The sequence below is a fragment of the Aedes aegypti genome, chromosome 2, assembly GCF_002204515.2.
Source record: "Aedes aegypti strain LVP_AGWG chromosome 2, AaegL5.0 Primary Assembly, whole genome shotgun sequence".
Classification (NCBI taxonomy): domain Eukaryota; kingdom Metazoa; phylum Arthropoda; class Insecta; order Diptera; family Culicidae; genus Aedes; species Aedes aegypti.
Genome location: NC_035108.1, coordinates 321,153,890 through 321,174,402, shown reverse-complemented (window position 1 = coordinate 321,174,402; position 20,513 = coordinate 321,153,890). Strand labels below are relative to the sequence as shown.

The 20,513-nt window shown below is 38.1% G+C and overlaps 1 protein-coding gene across 3 annotated transcripts in view; it reads left to right on the top strand.

Moving 5' to 3' along the window:
* Positions 1-20,513, top strand: part of LOC5574609 (disks large-associated protein 1) — a 172,848-nt gene that overhangs the window by 141,806 nt on the left and 10,529 nt on the right. For all 3 annotated transcript variants that reach the window (XM_021845802.1, XM_021845803.1, XM_021845804.1), the window contains 3 exons: positions 1,699-2,806; positions 13,015-13,705; positions 13,842-13,941. In XM_021845802.1, the coding sequence (XP_021701494.1) occupies positions 1,699-2,806; positions 13,015-13,705; positions 13,842-13,941 (1,899 nt within the window). The remainder of the gene's footprint in view (positions 1-1,698; positions 2,807-13,014; positions 13,706-13,841; positions 13,942-20,513) is intronic.

The window sequence follows — 20,513 nt, the reverse complement described above, 5'->3', positions numbered from 1 at the left end:
CGTTTACGGACTTTTGGAGTTTCTTCCTTCCATTATTCGTTTCAACCACGCGAACACATTTAAATCCGACCAGCAGATAGTATTTGCGGCGAAAAAGTCGTGCCTTCAATATTGCCTTCTACCACCTGTTCTCATTTGTGATGGTTCGTGCTCGATGCGATTGTTTTGCTTGGGCGCTATATGGATCAGATTGCTCATTTCATTTCATTTTTGTTTTCCATTACTTACCGCGAACAAGCTCCCGACCGCGCTTTCTTTAATTCGTTAACGGTTTGCTGCTGGAGGCCATCAATCGGCTACAGCCAACACTAGGTCGCATGGTGGAGTTCGCTATGACGGTCTAGTGCTGGAGGTTTTCCAACGAAATGAGCTTCCCGATTGCCCGTAGTGGTTTCGCTAGGTGAACATGGTATAATATAGCCCAGCAAGCCCAGGCTTGTGAATTAACTATTGATATTTGGAGTAACTGGATCAGTGCTTTTGTACACCAGTTTAAGGATATAATGTAATTAAAATATTTCATGGCTTCAGTTAGCTTGGTAGTCTATGGCTCTGAAGAATATCCATGTTGAAGTTATGGGTTCGATACTCGATATGGACCAGAATCTTTTTGCGCTCGAAATATTCACAATGTTGAAGAGTCATTGGTTATTCAAAATCAGTAGCAACAGCAACATAATTCAATAATTTTAGTAATTACATTTATTCCTTATTGTTGTGATCTTGTTAGAAATAGACAGAAATGGCAGCAAACCTCTTTATAGAGCTTTAGTCACTACGGAAATGACTTAAAAGTATCTATATAATATACTATAGACTATGTTTAAAGGAAAGTTTCTATGTCTGAAATATAAACACGAGGGGTCTGAAAAACTAAGAAAAATAATCATGTGGTTAATGGACAGCCCATTATTCTGACAACGAATCCTTTTTCATTGCGGTTTTTCCATAATTTATGAGAGTTTTACTGTTATAACAATTGACGCTGCGAGTTTATTGTAGCTAACGTCCATATTCAAATAGTTTTTTCTCTAATGCACCAAATTCAAGTTTGATACAGTTTATAATAATACCTTACGATTAATTATTTTATTGTTTATATATTTTATATATTTATGAATAAGTTCAGTATTTCGCTTCGTAAATTGATTCATTCTGTGAAACGGGAATTAGCAATATATGTACCACGCACAACAGCTACAACAAACGATGAATGCTACATCGGCATGATTGGCCTTTCTTTTCACTGTTGGATACCAAGCAAGGTAAAGTAGCCTCTCGCCCTCTTGAGGTTTCTAGGGTAAAGGTCACGTGTATAATAATAAATTCTGCGAATGGATGGCTTGGGTGGGTATTATGGCTCACGCCAATGTAGTCATCGTCGAGAGCAGCCGAGTGGGTAACTGACCAAGGTTCCACAAATATGTTTGAAATCGGTTTCTTCCATGCTACCTACCGATAGATGGCGGCTATACGGTGTCATGGCGAAGGACTTTCATAATTGATTATCCTTTTATTATATGTTGCAGAGTAAGATTTGTGGAGAACCTTCTCAAGGATTAATGTGTTTTATTATGTGCGTGCTTCGTAATATAAGAGTTTAACAGAATAGAAACAAATACTTAGATAAGCCCTTCTTAAAAAAAACTCAATCAAACACCTAACTAATAGTCATCATTTTCTCCCTCTCCCTTGCAGACACCTCAGGAGAGCTTAACTTTCTCACCCCCAACTCGGCCAAGGACATCCAGCGCGAGTTCACCGCCGGTATCAAGGAACGTTGCAAAATCCCGGTGATCAACTGCCAGGCAGTGACGACCGTGTTGGATCCCGTGACAGGAAACATCAGTACCGTTCTCACGACGACGTCCCCCCAGGCAGAAACGGCCACCACGGCGGTCGCCAGCAAGAAGCCCAGCTACCTGAATCTGGCCTGCTGTGTGAATGGCTACTCGAATCTGACGACGTATGATTCGAAGCTGAGGCAGGACATCAACAAGTCCCGGGAAGTCTCGCCGAATCGGCCGATCATTGCCACGCTGCACTACAATCGGTCGGAGGGTGGCAATTTCCAGCTGACCGCACCCACGCTTAGCTACATTAGTATGAACAATACTATCAATAACAACGTTAGCAACGGGGGCAAATTCGTCGGAATGGTGAATGGAGCGGGACGGTTTGTGGGTAGCGGCGGTGGTGCTGCTACCGGACAGGATGTGACGGATAATGCCATGTTCAATGGGAATGGATTTGGTGGTGGGGGGCTGCGGACCAGAGTGATTTCTTCGCAGTCCCAAATTAGCAGTGTGAAGGAAACCGAAAGAGTGGTTAAGAAGAGCTTCATTCAGCAGCGTGTCGAAAAGCTGTATGGTAACGCGGAAGGTGTAGTGATTAATAAGCAAATCTACAATAGCAATGAGAGGAAATATTTGAACAACATTGCCAACGAAAATGTGAGCAAAAACTACACCAATGTGCTGCATCTGAATGGGAACGGAAATGTGGCCACCAATGGAAGTAGTCACGGCACTGTTGTCGGCACTGGAGGCGGTGGTGTGGGTTTTGGCGGTGGAACAAAAGAGAATCTCGATGAAAACAATAAGGAAATAGCCGATGATCCAGATATGGAAGCGCTGCCGGTGTTGCGGCATTTGAGGCCCGAGTTCCGAGCGCAGCTGCAAATCTTTTCGCCCAAAAAAGTTCCCAAGACATCGCCGAGCCGGTCTGTTACGACGACGGCTGGGAGCGGCGCTGTCAGTCTCAATGGCACCAACAACAATCACATCATTCCCAACGGGGATCTAAGGTAAGGTGGAGTATGTGTTATTTATTGCACATCAACGACAATCGAGTTAACGAACTCCAAAATTGGCTTGCACACAAATCAGAAATATTGGATTATAGTATTCCTTGATTAATTTCTTCCTAATATTCATCTAGTAATTCCATAAATTTAATGTATGACTTCCATAGAACATTTTTATAGAGTTGATAGTGATTATTCAATAAAGTTTTATTGTGATTTCCTCAGGCATACAATGGTGTCATACAATCTCCCATCCCGAGTTTTCTCAAGGAATGTTTTCAACACATCCTTTTTAAGTCCTTGAATTCGAACTGTGTATACGGTCATCACTTATTACACTCTATCATTCTGATCAAGAAACAAAAGCAAATATGTTCTATTATCTGTACTATGTTTGCAACCAAGGGAGTTTTTGATGAATAAATGGATTATTGTTATGTTCCCAAGGGTTGCATTACCAGAAAACATATAAATCATTAGGAAATTTTTAAAACAACAATTTTTCTGTGAGAGTTGCCGCTTTTGAACATTCTTGTCTCGTACCAAACGAGGGAGTGCTTCCCGATTGCGATGTGCCACGAATTGTTGTGGTTCATGAATTATTACACACTCTGAATATAGTTCGATCGACTGATTTGATTCAGATCAAAATTCAAACACTGTTTTCTCTTGAAATTGCTTCGGATATTCCTCCACGTTCTAGAAATTGTTTCAAATAGTTTTCAAGGTTTCCTCAAAAAATGGGAATGAATCATGAAAATCTACCTTTCCCTAACCCATCGAAAAGATCCTCCAGGAATTGCTACCAAGTTTTGCTACAGTTTTTTTAATACTCTATGATTTTCATGGGTTTTCCAGATATTTCTCAAGAGACTTGTTTACGAGTCTTTCAAGATTATATTCTGAATTTTGTTTTAAAAGTTAATACTTCCATCAGGACTTTGTCATCAATGATACTAGAAGACATTTTAAAAACTTCTAACCCTTTCTTTCCCTCAGCTTTGTCTGTCAATTTAACTGTCAAAACGAAGTTTCTTTAAAAATGCTGCTTGAACAAAAATTGTTGCAAATAAGCTAAATTATTTAAAAAAAAATTGATTGAAAATCGATCGTTAATTGATTATTTATATGTAGTTTGACCATTACGACATTTATATCGATGTTTAGTGAGCCAAATCAGCGTAGGGGAAGGGGTACTACAATGAACACCTTAAGGATATCATCTTGTTTCTGATAGAAAAACGAGGAATTTGTACAGTTCAATCGCACAACATCAAAAATAGGGATGTTATCTATAGCAGTTACTTGAATTATCTAAAATATATCTAAAGGTAAATTTGACATCATATCAAAACGATATTCACTTCACTGAAAAACCTAGACTCCCGAGCTTAAAGTTACGTCAGTTCTAATTATCAAACGTGGTTTTCTAAAATCTTAGTTTTCGTTGATGTTTTCACTTCAATTGACCTCCGTATCAACCCGAACACACCGACTTATGGTTTAAATCGTCCGTGCTTGATAAAAATTCAATCAAATTTGTTTTTTCTTAGTAAAAGGCACGGTGTTCATTTTACCACCCCTGTTCATTTTGCCACCACTTCCCCTATACATTTATGTCAATTTTAATTAAGCTGTGACCAGACTATGGGAAAGAGAGGGTTGGCGAAATATCCGAAGATTATTCTTGTGCGTCTTCTAGCTTAAAATTATTTCCTTTTTTCTAGATTCCCGCCAATGTCTTGCAAAAATGATGGCATAGTTTTTAGTTACTGGTAAAATTCAGGGAGGAATTTCTTCAAGGATGAAATTCTTACGAACTTCTAAAGACATATTACGTGAAAATTGTTAATGACTTTTCTACAGAACATTAAAGGAACACTCAACAGAAATTCTGTAGAAATTTTAGAAGAAGCAAATTGCTAGTGGACTACGTGTAGATTATTCCTGTAGGGCCCGCTGCACTTAACACTGAGCAGAGTTGCTTAATATCAATCATATCAGCTGATGGCTGATGGTCTAAAACTATCAATATCACTTGCGAGCTATCAATATCACTTTGATTTGACAACCAACAGCAGTGATGCGACATCGCACTCTAGATTAAAATCACTGCAGAATGAGTGATCACGTGGTCATTATCCATGATATAGATGTTTTTCAGTGACCAACATATAGTTTTAATCTATCTGTAACACTGTCGAAAATATCGTACCGATGAATTGCCATTTTATCTGCTTAATTTAAAGCTAAACTTAACCTATCAGTGATAACCATAGTCTATCGCCATCAATGCACCAGTGATGGAGTAGACAGCATGATGTTGATGTGATATGGAATGATCCGATTTGTATCGCAGTCGGCCTGTACAAATCAGCAAATTTTAAGCATTGATAGTGACATCGAGCAACACTGACACTGAGTGTTGGTAGACGTATTCGGTCTGCTTCAAACCTATAGTCATTGAATAATAGATAGTTTCTTACTACTACAGTTTATTCACTTCCTTGTCTTTCAATTCTAAAGCTCAATTGTTCGTAGAGTTACTCACTCTTTAAAAGCATCGAATAGTCAAATATAATGAACAACTTAATTATCAATGTTAAGTAGCAAGTAGTTACTTGAAAAACGAAAAACATTTCGAAATTAAATTAATTAACTCATTACGCGTGGTAAGGGTTCATTCAAATATTACGTCACGCAAAATTTGCCAATTTTGGACCCCCTCCCTCCCCCACGTAACAGCTTTTGTATGGAAAATTTTAAATTTTTGTATGGACCGTAACGCTAGGTAAGACCCCCTCCCTCCCCCTGTTGCGTTACGTAATATTTGAACAATCCCTAAAGATGGACAAATTAAGGGTGAAATTATGAAAAAATAATCCACGTGCTCGGCAGGGAATTGAGTCCAGGACTCTTGTATGCTAGACGAGCGCTTCACCAACTAAGCTACCGAGCCTGTAGTTACGTAAAGCTCGCAAATGCTTTTTTCGTTCCAGAACTTCTGAGAAGATGCGTGCTGTAGAATAAGCTGAAGCAGAATACAATACTTTGATTGAAGCTTGTTTCCGCGAGTACATGGATAACATTTAGACTAGTTTAAGAGACAATGGGAAAGAGAGGGTTGGCGAAATATCCGAAGATTATTCTTGTGCGTCTTCTAGCTTAAAATTATTTCCTTTTTTCTAGATTCCCGCCAATGTCTTGCAAAAATGATGGCATAGTTTTTAGTTACTGGTAAAATTCAGGGAGGAATTTCTTCAAGGATGAAATTCTTACGAACTTCTAAAGACATATTACGTGAAAATTGTTAATGACTTTTCTACAGAACATTAAAGGAACACTCAACAGAAATTCTGTAGAAATTTTAGAAGAAGCAAATTGCTAGTGGACTACGTGTAGATTATTCCTGTAGGGCCCGCTGCACTTAACACTGAGCAGAGTTGCTTAATATCAATCATATCAGCTGATGGCTGATGGTCTAAAACTATCAATATCACTTGCGAGCTATCAATATCACTTTGATTTGACAACCAACAGCAGTGATGCGACATCGCACTCTAGATTAAAATCACTGCAGAATGAGTGATCACGTGGTCATTATCCATGATATAGATGTTTTTCAGTGACCAACATATAGTTTTAATCTATCTGTAACACTGTCGAAAATATCGTACCGATGAATTGCCATTTTATCTGCTTAATTTAAAGCTAAACTTAACCTATCAGTGATAACCATAGTCTATCGCCATCAATGCACCAGTGATGGAGTAGACAGCATGATGTTGATGTGATATGGAATGATCCGATTTGTATCGCAGTCGGCCTGTACAAATCAGCAAATTTTAAGCATTGATAGTGACATCGAGCAACACTGACACTGAGTGTTGGTAGACGTATTCGGTCTGCTTCAAACCTATAGTCATTGAATAATAGATAGTTTCTTACTACTACAGTTTATTCACTTCCTTGTCTTTCAATTCTAAAGCTCAATTGTTCGTAGAGTTACTCACTCTTTAAAAGCATCGAATAGTCAAATATAATGAACAACTTAATTATCAATGTTAAGTAGCAAGTAGTTACTTGAAAAACGAAAAACATTTCGAAATTAAATTAATTAACTCATTACGCGTGGTAAGGGTTCATTCAAATATTACGTCACGCAAAATTTGCCAATTTTGGACCCCCTCCCTCCCCCACGTAACAGCTTTTGTATGGAAAATTTTAAATTTTTGTATGGACCGTAACGCTAGGTAAGACCCCCTCCCTCCCCCTGTTGCGTTACGTAATATTTGAACAATCCCTAAAGATGGACAAATTAAGGGTGAAATTATGAAAAAATAATCCACGTGCTCGGCAGGGAATTGAGTCCAGGACTCTTGTATGCTAGACGAGCGCTTCACCAACTAAGCTACCGAGCCTGTAGTTACGTAAAGCTCGCAAATGCTTTTTTCGTTCCAGAACTTCTGAGAAGATGCGTGCTGTAGAATAAGCTGAAGCAGAATACAATACTTTGATTGAAGCTTGTTTCCGCGAGTACATGGATAACATTTAGACTAGTTTAAGAGACAATCCGACGTCCTTTTGGTCCTTCGTAAACTTCGCACTCTCTCATCTGGCATTCCAACAGACCTTACCTACTGCAATCATAGCTCTTCCTATAATGCCTCCTCGGCAAATTTATTTGCTGATTTTTTCCGGAGCGTCTTCGATAATAATCAACCGCCTACTTCACAGCAGTACATAGACCAATTACCGTCCTACAGCATCTTTCTGCTACGGCCTGACTTCAGCCTTGAATTAATCAAGCAAACCCTCGGCTCAGTTGACGTCTCGAAAGGTCCTGGCCCAGTTCGCATCCCGCCGTCTTTCATCAGGTACTGTGCATCTTCGTTGGTATTACCTGTCGCATTCATTTTCAACCGCTCGCTCCGGGATCTAGTTTTTCCAGATGCATGGAAGCTTGCCTCGATCACGCCGATCTTCAAATCCGGAAACATTCATAGAGTTGAAAACTATCGTCCTATCTCGATTCTCAACTGCCTGGCTAAAGTTTTGGAAAGCCTTCTGCACGACAAGTTGTATCCCGCAGTTCATGCTATCATCTCACAAATTCCAGCATGGATTAGTGAATAAGCGCTCGACTGTTATCCGCAGCAATGAGAAACGTCAACAAACAGACGCCGTTTACATAGACTTTTCCAAGGCTTTTGACAAAGTACCACACGCTATCGATATAGCAAAACTGAGCCGCCTCGGGCTTTCGGCATGGGTTGTTAGCTGGATAAAATCATATTTATCGTCAAGGAAAGCATTCGTCAATATTCGTGGCGCTAAGTCCGACGTGTTTGCCATTCCTTCCTGGGGCCTCTAATTTTCGTACTTTTCGTCAACGATATTTGTGATCAGTTACACTGTTGTAAATTACTGTATGCCGACAATCTGAAAATTTACCGTGTGATCAAATCGATTCTTGATTGTTTTGCACTCCAGGAGGATATCAATCGATTAACTTCATGGTGTCAAATCATTGGGATGTTAGCCAATGGTGCCAAGTGTAAGGTTATCACTTTCGCACGTGTGTATAGCCCAATTAAATTCGATTATAAGATCGACCATGTCCCGCTTGAAAGAGTTGATGCCATCAAGGATCTTGGGCTCATCTTGGACGACAAATTACGATTCAACAAGCACATATCTATGGTCATCGCGAAGGCAAATTCAATGATCGGCTTTTTGCGTCGCAACACTATGGAATTCACTGACGTGCACGCTTTGAAGTCTTTCTATTGCTCCTTGATTCGAAGCGTTCTTGAATATGGAGTACAAGTTTGGGCTCCGTATCATGCAGAACACGTAACGCGTATCGAAAGGATCCAAAAAAAGTTTGTTAGATTTGCTCTCCGACGACTTCCGTGGACTGATCCCGATAATTACTGCATATGAGCATAGATGCGCGCTAATAGGACTACACTCCTTGTCAAGTCGTCGCACTTTTCTGCAAAGGCTATTCATTTTTGACATTGTCAGCAGTCACATTGACTGTAGCAGTGTTCTTCAATGCGTTCATTTTCATGCGCCCACGCGACAACTACGCAACTTCAACTTGTTGTGGACCCCCGGACATCGTACTGCATACGGATTTCACAACCCGGTTGACAGATGTTGCAGATTATTCAATGATGTGTATGACGCCTTTGATTTTAACATTAGTAGACTAGTTTTTAAAAATAGGATTAAGGATCTTTAAGCAGTCTGTATGACTTTTTTTTGTCAAAGATGTAGACTGCCCCTACTCGCATAAAAGTTCAATTTATATAGGAAATTACATAGAAAATGGGACTGTTATGCGAGTATGGGCAGTAGGGGGTCATGCACAAATTATGTCATGCTCCAAGGGGGGAGGTGGTCAAGCCACGCGTGACAAGCCTTACCAAATTTTTGGAGGACTCATAAATAAAGTGTGACAAAGGGGGGGGGGGTCAAATAAGTTGAAATGTAGCGTGACATAATTTGTGTACCATCCCTAGAACAAACAAATAAAAAATTTGCGTAAGGCCAAATTAGGAAAATTTGATATTTAATATAGCAAAACGGCATAATTTGACAAGCCATTATTCATGTTTTGTCATACTATGGAAAAGTGGGCAGTTTGGCCACCTTAAGGAAAAGTCGATAAAAGTGCCGAAAATTTTATTAAGTTTTCGAATGTTTGCATGATTTCCAACAAAATTTAGATGAATACACTAGATCCGCATGATTTCCTTTGTCTTAAAAAGTTCACGAATAAATGATTGATTTTTCAAAATTTGTCATTTATCGATTTTTTTTCTGATAGGGTGCTATGAGCATCCCATATTTTATTGCAAAATAATCTCATGTAATCTAAAAATTAAATTATTTTGTTACTACACTTGAAAGTTATTAGTATTTATGAACACTTCGAGTAAGAAGATATATCTTTTAAGAACATTCTGACAGTAAAACATCATCATTCTAAAATGATAAAAATTAAAAGAGCCATTCGAGGTAATATGGGCAGTTTTTTCGAACATCATTTATTTCTTTTTCTTTGAGTTTTGAACACTGACTTATAACATGCCTATTGCTTCATTTCCTCATCAGCTTTGGTATTGCATGTTATTTCAGATGAAATTTCAAAAATTTATGCAGTTTTCATCAGGAAATTCATTTACAGATTCCTCCAAAGATTTCATGGATGCTTCCAGGAAAAACTGCAGGGATCCTCGCAGAAATGTCTCCAAGCCTTTCTTCAGGGGTTACACTGGAACAATCTCTTCAATGATTACTCCAAATATTTTATCAGAAATTCATCCAAGGATGCCCAAGATATACCCAGGTAGTCATCTTCAGGGCTCCATGGATTCCTCCAGGGATTCCATCAGGAAATTCTCCAGGGATTCTGCCAGGAATTCCATTATGATTCCTCCAAGGATTGCTTAAGGAATACTTGCTGGAAAATCGCTACGTGAATTACTCCAAGAAATTTTCGAGGTTATCTTCCATGGATTCCCTCAGAAAATTCCTCCGCGGATTCCTACAAGAATTTCTCTAGAAATTCCTCCAAAGATCAACCATTGAGTCATCCCCCAGAAATTTATCAGAAAATAAATTTAAAGTTTCTCTAGGGATTACATTAGGAAAATCGTTATCTAGATTCCTCTAGAAAAATAATCTTCACAGTGAGGAATTCTTTGGGATACCTCCAAAGATTACTCCAAGAATTTCTCCAGGGATTCCTTCTGCAATTTACCCAGATAGTCCTTCAAAGATCCCTTCACCAATTAACTCTGGTAACCTTTTATTGATTCATTCAGCAATTTACCCAGGTTATCCTAAAGAGTTTCCTACAAGAATTTCTCCAAAGACTTCTCCAGAAAAATCTCTTCAAGGATTCCTTCAGAAATTCACCCAGCACTTTCTTCAGAAATTTCTCCAAGAATTACTGCAGAAAAATTTCTACATATTTTGTATTGTTCTAGAGGTTTCTTCAGGTATTCTTCAAGAGATTTTTCCTGGTATTCATTGCTGGTATTGATGGCAATAACGAATCTACGGAAAAATTCTCGGGGAATTTCTGAGAGAACTCTTGAAAAAAAATCTTGTAGTGATTTGTTGTAGAATCCCTGGAGGAATTCCTGGTGGAATCTCTGAAAAAAAAAATACCTGGTGCAATCCCTGGAGGAATCCCTGAAAATATGTTTGGAATAATTCCTGGAGAAATCTCCAGAGGTCTACCTTGGGAAATTTCTCTGTTATTTCTGGAGAAATAACAGAGGTAATTCTTGAAAACCCATGGAGTAATTTTTGGATAAAGCCCTGAATTTTTGTAGAGAACTTCCTGGTGGAGTGGAATCCTTGGAGGAGTCTGTGGAAAGATTTCTGGAGGAAGCTCTATAGGAATATCAGGAGAAAATGTTTGGAGAATCCTTGAACGAAAATGTCTGAAAGAATTCCTGGAGCAATACCTGGAATAATTGCTAGTTCCAGGAGAAACTCCTGAGGAATCCCAGTAAATATTATACTGGTGAAATCACTGGAGAAACTCCTAGCAAAATCTCTAGAAGAATCCTTGTAGAGATTTTATAGCCGAAAACCCTGGAATAATATTTCTAGGAATTCCTAGAGGAACACCTGACAGAACTCTGCCCTATCGGCACCGGTTAAAAATTCTAGTAACGATCAACAGTTCCCCCTGGAGGAATTCTTGGAGGAATCTCTGGCAAAAACCTTAATGAAATTCCTAGAGAAATCATTGTATGGATAACGGTAGAGATTATCTTGCAGGAATTAGTGGTACAATCTCAGGAGGAATCTTCGATGGAATTTCTGGAGATATCTCTAGAGGAGTGTCTGGAGAAATGGCTGATGAAAACATTGGAGATATTTCTGGAGGAACTCTTGATGGACTCTCTGGAGATTTTCCTGAAGGAATTCCTGGCTCTATATTTAAACTGGTCCCCAAATTGCGTTTGAAGTAAAAAGTCCTTATTCGTCAGCGGTAAAACGTCATTCTACTTAGAGGTGAATAATGACTTGTCGAATTATGCCGATTTATTATATTATCATTTTTTTCTAATTTGGCCTAACGAAAACGATTGGTTATGGGTATTTGGATATAATATTGTTATGTTTGTGAGACCAAGACAGCCATAGCGGTAAACACGCAGCTTTTCAGTAAGACCAAGGACATGGGTTCGAATCCCATCGGTCGAGGATCTTTTCTAATTGGGAATTTTCTCGACTTCCCAGAGCATTGTACCTGCCACACGGTACATGAAAAAAACATGAATTTGGAGCTGTCGCATGATGGAACCATATGATGGTCTGAAAATGTCCAATCACACCCTACCGAAACCGGTTCCGCAATTCTCTGATCCAGCTGCGGAATCCAGCGAATCCAGCTAAATCTAATTGTTGGTACCCTTGGTGCTCTTGTAAATCGGAATGAATAATCATGAAGTTTGACCCGTCGTACCATACATGCGTATGAACTTCTGAATATGATCTGCACCAGTCCCTTCGTAAACAGGCTGCCCTTGTGGCAAAAGTGGTCATACTTACAAAAAAAATCCAGGGTTCTATTCAGCGGTTTCATATCTTTCATATAAAGGTAAATGAACAAAAATCGGTCATGTCACATTTTGCAACTTTTAGCCTAACACAGAAGAAGAGCCTGGAGATACTAAATTTACTTCAGAACTGTTTACTTCCGTTAATTACACAAAAAAATATATTGTTTAGAAAAAAATGAAATTTTTTATATTTTAAAATATTTAATAATATATTTTGAAAGTTGATGATCAGAAGAGAATTGCAAAAGAAAGGAATAGGGGAAAAGCACTAATTTTCGACCTACAAGAATTCTGTGCCAATATTCGGATTTTCATGCAAAGTAGACCAACATCGTATGAATGGGTCGAAAATTAGTACAGGGTCGAAAATTGGTGCTTTTCCCCTACTCAAAATGAAAAAAAACCAAAGACTAAATATCTAAGCGTATAAAAATAAATCATTTCTTAAAAAAAGGCTAACTTGGTTTAAGATAGCAAGAAAGAGAAATATTTAAATTAACCATTAGTCAAGGGATATATTATAATGACCACTGACCCTTTACCACTCACGCCCTTGATTAAATCCCTCTTTCTAATACAATTTCTCTCTCTTTGATTTCGTCTACCTTTCAGTCACCATCATCATCATCACTCGCATTTCGCCAATGGCAAAGTCACATCGAACGGAACGACCACCTCGCTGTCGTCCGCATCTTCGGTTCTCACATCATCGTCCTCGTCTTCGGCGTTAGAATCGAAGAGCAGCAGCTCTACTACAGTGACATCCACCAAAACCACAACCATCAAAGCGGCTTGCATTGAATCTCAGTCCGAACCGTCACTATCAGTGGTCAAGACGGCAGAATCCGTGACGTCCGGTATCAGCAGTGATGCAACAATTGCTCCCCTTTACGATAATAGAAGTACCACACAAGAATCTCGCTTGGCAATCACGACAAAGCCGACAACGACGACAAGTACCGCAGTAGTAATCGAGCAGGCAGCAGTTGAACAACAACCCAGTGGTTTAGAACAAAAGATGAAACTTGCTGAACCGGCGACCATGGTGGTTAACGGAGGTGATGGTGGAGACTGTGTCGTGGCCATGGTGACCCAGAATGGGACCAGTAGAAAGAATGGCCATCACTCGACGACGGTGGACGAGGACAAGGAGAACGTCAACGGCGCTGGTCTGGTGTTGGATGTTGCACCAGCCAAGACCCAACTCAAAGATGGAAACCACTTTCTGCAGGTGCTCAAAAACGAACAGAATCGGCTACTCACAATGGCAGCCAACATCGAGAGGGACGTTGAACAGTCGAAGGTAAGCCGATACCTACACGGGGAGGCAGATAATGCGAGACGACCACTTTGTCGGTACTGCGCCTATCAGCTCTTGTAATTGGATTTGATGGGTTGATGGATGATGAATCATCGGTTTCTTTGCTCTTTTATTTTAGGCCGATGGTGTGGAGATCAGCGAGGAAGTCGCCGGTTACGTGCTGGTAGCTGCAGGCAAGGCACGGCTGCTATGTTCCCAGAAAATGAAACAGTTCGAAGGTAAGTGGGCATTGTTTTTTTATTTTGCGTGTAGTGAGATGACACAATAGTCCACGTTGCTAAATTTTATTGTTGATGCGTGACTTCGCAAAACATGCCTGATGTGTTTGCTTGTTTTCCAATATCATTCGTTCGGAGCTTTAAATGCACATGCAAATGACAGGGCTGGTAGCAAGTCTCTTTTTAGAGAGTTGGTATCTACTTTAAGCAAGTCTGAAAAGTATCTATTTACAATGGAAGGTCTCTAGTCTCTTAGTTTTTTTTTCAATTAAAACTGTCTCTAAAGTAACTTTTCTCCTCTTTATCCTTGCAGCAAGTTCTGGAGCATAATTCTAGAGGCACCAGAGAAACCCCCAGCATCTCTTACGCCATTGTTCTCAATGAATTTCTTTTCTGAATAATCGAGGCAAAGCTTCAGAATTGGCAATTTATTAATAGATTTCTTCGGAAAATACTTTCAACAGGCAACCCTTCAGAAAATTTTTGAAGTTTTGCTACAAGAAATTTGTCCAAAAATTCATCCAGAGATTTTGAAAGAATAATTAAAAGAATTTGTGCTTAAATTACTCCAAGCAATCCAACAGCAAGTAATTTCCACATAAATCTTGTAATTTCCACAGGAATTGCTCCAGATTCCAGATACTATTCCAGCATTTCTCGATTACTTTTTCAAATCGACGTAAGTAACTTCCATACGGTTTTGAGAAAATTAATTCAGAACAATCACAACCTGTCTTCTAAATCTGTTTTAAAATGAATCACCTTTTTAACATTCTTTTGACGTGACCATTGCTCAAATTTTGCATACAATGAGCTCGCGTTCAAAAACTATGGAGTTCCTCACTTTGTCTCTCCATACAGCGGGGCGGCGAAAGTAGTGGTTAGGTTGCGAAAGTAGAAAATCTGACTTTCGTCGTTTTGTAAATTGGAAATTAAACGTTCTAAAAGTGAAAAATCGAGTTGGTTCAGAGCGAAACGTGTAGAATTTTGTTTGCGAAACACATGGGATCGATAAAGTAAGTTTGTATACTTTTTGACTTGAGTCTATATGAATAAGTTTTCGAGATTTATTCCAGAGATTTTTCCATCAATTCTTCCACCGATTTCTCCAGTAGTTGCTCTAGCAGATCTTTCAAAGTTTTCCATAGTTTTTGATTAAATTCGTTAGGCCAGGAAAATCTACATGAATTCCTCTTGGATTTCCTATACCCTAATTTCTTCAGTGCTTCTTTCAGTCATTTCCTTATAGCATGATGCGCCCATATTACGCACACCGTCCTTATTTCGCACACTGTCATCGATTTCACTCATAATCGTTGTCGATCTCGTTTGGCATAATGTCATTTGACATAATGGCGTTTGATATACAGTCGTTTAGCATAATTTGAAAAGGAAGATACTGCAGTGGTAAAGTAACATCGAGGACCATAAAATGCGCCATAAAACATCATGTTTCTTTTTTAGAATAACATGGCATATCTTAGGCGTTAGACACATATTTGTTTAAATTGTGCTATAATGTTCCGGAATTTAAGCCCCGGAAGTTACGTATGTAAGTTAGAACTATATCTTATTAATAACTGACAACGAAATGTACGATCGAGCGAGCAGTTTATCAACACCCCTTTGTGTAATGGAAGAAATTTGATCATATTTAATGGTTTTCACAATTATGCCAAATGGCTATTATGCCAAATGGCCTTATGCCAAACAGTTATTATTGAAAACGACATTATGTCATATGGCATTAAAGTCATGTGACATTATGCCGAACGGGATAGACCCATTGTAGACATATATTGGATTATTTAGTTGCATATTATGTAATAACATGTTATGAAATTAACCCGTATAGACCTGAGTGAAAGCAAAAATACTAAAACCCTCACCGCTCAACGAATTCTTACCGGATTCAAATGATTTTTTGTCAGTACATCCGATTCTGTTTTTGCACGGGGGATGCGTACCGTGCAAAAAAAGTTTTCAGTTCAAAATTTCAAAAGCCGTGTAAATAAAGTAACACCATTTCTCGAAGTTTCATGCAAAAATAAAGTTTTGGCGGAAAAAAAATGTATGGAAACTTTTTGCACGGCCGTGTAAAAAAATCCGTGCAAAAACAGAATCAGGTGTATACTGGCACACATATCTAGTTTCTAGAAGTGGCCAGAGGAACTCTGGAATATTCCTGTGGCCGGAGTTATTCCAGTGGGTTACTGGGTGAAGTCTGGTATAAAACGGTTCTTTTTTGGGACATGCCATGTTCTCTTTAATTATTTGCAATGACATCCATTAAAATTCCAACATTACAAATAAAGAGTTTTGCACCGTTTAGAATGTACCAGAAGTGGCCACTCGGACCTAATACCTGGAAGAAACGGTTATAGATTTGTTGGATACTAAACCGTTTCAATTCTCGAAAAGTGGAGAACAAACATAATAGTTCACTAAAATGCATTTCCATAAGCTTGGCATAAAATGTTAAGATACGAATTGGCCACTTTATTTTAAATTTGAGGCTTCCCAGAGACCCAAAAATTGTCATTTGTAGGATCAATCAAAGGCAGAGCTCATATATGACTATAGTTATCCAATTCAAACGTTCGTACGAGAGTACTGACAAAAAATGATTGAAATCCATTATGTACTCGCTGGGCGGTGAGAGTTTTAGTTGTTTTTCTTTCACTCAGGCCCATACGGGTTAAGAGCGCGAAATATGAGTACTTTACGGTAGAATCCTTTACGTATTCATCGATGGTTTTTTCAGGAATTACACCACAATTCAATCAGAGGTTATTCCAAGAGTTCTTCAATAAACTCGACTGGGGATACCATGTAAAGTTTCTCCAGACTTTTTTTAGATATCAAAATTTAATTGACGAACTATGCTCCAAACATTCCTCGAGTAATTTTTCAAATGTAAATCTTCATTGATTCTTCCAAATTTCATTCATGGTTGCACACCAGCAAACACTACAGCATTTATTCCGATGATTCTTAAACCAGGGTGCCCATCCATGCGAGAAATCCGGAAAAAGCGGAAAAAACCCGGGAATTACAAACAACCGGGAAAAATACGGGAAAACCCAGGAATCTGGAGAACATACCGAAAAAAAAACGTGTTTCAAACATAAGAATATATGTTTGTTTTCATTTCAACACTATGGGCGAAACTAGAAAATTTTGCTTGGACTGCCTGACATTGAAAACTTTTTTAATGAAATCTTTGCTGGAATCCTAATGGAATCGTGGTGATAATTAACAAGTTTCTTGAAAGTGACAAGGTAGTTAGTAGATGGCTAATATGGTTTTGATTGGATTTTAGAAAAGAAACTTGGCTGTTTTTTTTTTGAAATTCTAGTAGATTCGTAAAGGCTAGCAAAAAGCCGCACCAAAAAAAATTGACAAATTTATTTTGAGATCTGCTGAAACCCTGAACAGATTCATTAAGAATTCCGTTTGGTGGATTTTTGGAATGAGTGATGATACTGATTCTTGATGAAGTTTTGTCTAGATTACTAGTTTGACTAGTTCTTGATCTACAAGTTCTTATGAGACCTGACCCTGACAAGATTTCTGTAGATTTACAGCGATTTCCAACCAACCATTCCCAACAAATTTATTGCAAGATCTTTTATGGATAAGTGAGCTTTCTTAGGTATTCTTGGACAGATTTTTGTTAAGTTCTTAATGAGATCCTTAACAAACCAATTGACTGATACTTTTAAAGATTTAAGTCAAAAAATTTAGCCAGTATCAGAGGAGAACAACTAAATGTTGTTGGTCTGTTAAAAAGATCTCGCCTTGGATTCAACAAGAGATTTACCAGATCAATTTCTCCAGGAACTAACCTGGCTATGTCTAATTCATAATTTCAACCGCCGTCTAAGAAGGAAATGGGTTGGCTTTTGAAGTTTGTTAGATACACAGAGCAGAAATTTCTTCGTATAACTCCCAAATCTCTCGGAACCTTCTATAGATTCTTGGGTATGGATGGTATTTTAGATATTTCAACAAATAGTTCATACTTTTTTCCAAACATCTTTCGAAATTCAAACCGTTTTGAGCTCACTTATTTGAACCCGTATAGGACTGAGTGAAAGTAAAAATTCTAAAACCCCCACCGCTTAGCGAATTCTTAATGGATTCCAATGATTTTTTGTCAGTGTACTGGCACACATATCTAGTTTCTAGAAGTGGACAGAGGAACGCGGAAATATTCATGTGGCCGGAGTTATTCCGGAGGACCACTGGGTCAGGTCGGGTGAGAAGGGTACTGTGCGTTTGTGCTCCTGGAGGTAGGCAAATTTCAAGTCAAAGATAATTTCCAGAATTGGCTATAATGTGGCCACTACATGACGGAATTTTAAGAAAATTGCATCAGTGTAAAACTTTTGAGAAACGGTTGAACTGGATAACTATGAGTTTTTCATTTGACTAATCCTACAAATGACCATCTTCGGGTCCCGGGACGTCTCAAACTTACGATAAAGTGTCCAATTTGTATCTGAACATCTATGCCAAGCTTATGGGAATTCATTTTAGTGCACAATTATGTTTGATTTCTACTTTTCGAGAATTGAAATGGTTTAGTATCCAACAAATCTATAGCCGGTTCTTCTAGGCATTACGTCCGAATGGCCAAATCCGGTATATTATAAACGGTGCAAAACTCTGTTGAGTATCAGATCTTAATGATTTATGCAAATTAAAATGATTGTCATTGGAAATAAATAAAGGTAACTTGGCATGTCCCAAAAAAAGGCCCTTTTTTACCCGACTTGACCCAGTGACCCACTGGAATAACTCCGGCCACATGAATAATTCCGAGTTCCTCTGGCTACTTTTAGAAAATAGATATGTGGGCCAATGAACTGACAAACTATCATTTGAATCCGTTACGAATTCGCTGAGCGGTGATGGTTTCAGTATTTTTGCTTTCACTCAGGCCTATACGGGTTAAAAATGTAATCGAAAATGCATAAATAACTTAGATCAAGTTCTTTAGATTTAACCACATATTTTTTTGTCATCTGCTGCTAATTTTTAATCATTCAGGAAAAATCCAGGAATTGGAAAACTGATTTTAAATGAACACCTTGCCATACAAATTTCTTAAATGATTGCGTTCAAGTTTTTTTTTTCTAGAAATACTTCTAGAATGCCTTCTTATTATTATGGGATTTGATTGATATTTTTTCCAATAAATAGCTTAGATGAACCAGCCTTTGGCTGAATATAACAAGGATAAAATGAAATAAAAAAAAATCAATAAATAAGGACTGGAATCGGAACACAGTTGGAAAAAATTTCCATAATTTGTATTTATCTTTGCGAAATATATTTTTTTATGAAACGTATTTGCTTTCCTTGAACTTAATATTATTGTGAAGATTCGGCATAAAAGCCGAATCAAAATGATTCATTCAGCGTGGATATCAAATGCCAATGGTATTACTTTATTTGCGAAACAGTTGTTACCTTAGCAATTTATCTAGAAAAACCATAATGATTTCGTCAGGAGCATGCAGAGATTCTCAACAAGAATTCTTTGAAATAAATAGGATTTGTTTTAAATATGCCTCTCGGATTTTTTAAAAGATTTTCTTCAACACTTTCTAAAATATAATCATTGACAATTTCCTGAAGACATCCGTGAAAACACTCCTGGATATTTTTTTACTTAATTGGTAAATTTCTCAAAGATTTTCTGAAGGATTTACACTTTTACAGAATAAATCTTAAGAGGAGTTTCTGGAGTAATTTCTGAAGGTATCTTTAGAGCAATTCCTCGTTGGAATCTTAAAAAAATACTATACGGGAGAATTCTTAAGAAATTAGTGGAGGCAAAAAAAAAATACATACGAAAAACACTGTTTAAACTCCTGGAAGATTTTTATTTTAATTTTCTTGAGAAATTTGTATAAAATTACTAAATTACTGAAGAATTACTAAAAAATGGTGGAAACTCTGAAGTAATTTCTGGAGTCAAACTTTTAAAAAGTCCAAGTTGAATTATTGAAGGTATCTGAACGAACTTCACGAAGGCCGGTCAACAATCAATAGGTAAACGAATTCCCGAAGAACTCTAAACTTTGGGCAAATACCTCAACAGAACAAAATCTTAAAAAATGTATTCAGTAATACTTGTCGTAATGTCACAAGTAATACTTGCCGCAATTCAAAAATTAATTGAAATATTCTTTCTGGCTAGATTTTCTAAAAATCCTGTGAATACTTTTATTTACTGATTTCCGTATGCTCTCTATTTGGTTCCTGTTTGGTCTCTCTTTTCAAGCAAAAGTTCCTATTTTAAAGTAATTCAGTCGCTACCAGCCCTGGAGTGATGACCCAGCAAGCAACAAACAAGCTCCATTCAATTCCAATGCAAATTATGCTAGCTTTTAGCATTTAAATATCTCTGTTAGGTTCCAGGGCAGCAAGGCTGGCCAATATTACTAATTCAGCAGCGCATACAAGCGATGAAACAGAATAGAGCTGAAAGAAATGAAGCTCAAAAAACCTCGCTCCGGCGTAGCATTTCTATGTAATTAAAAATTCAAACATGTCGAGAG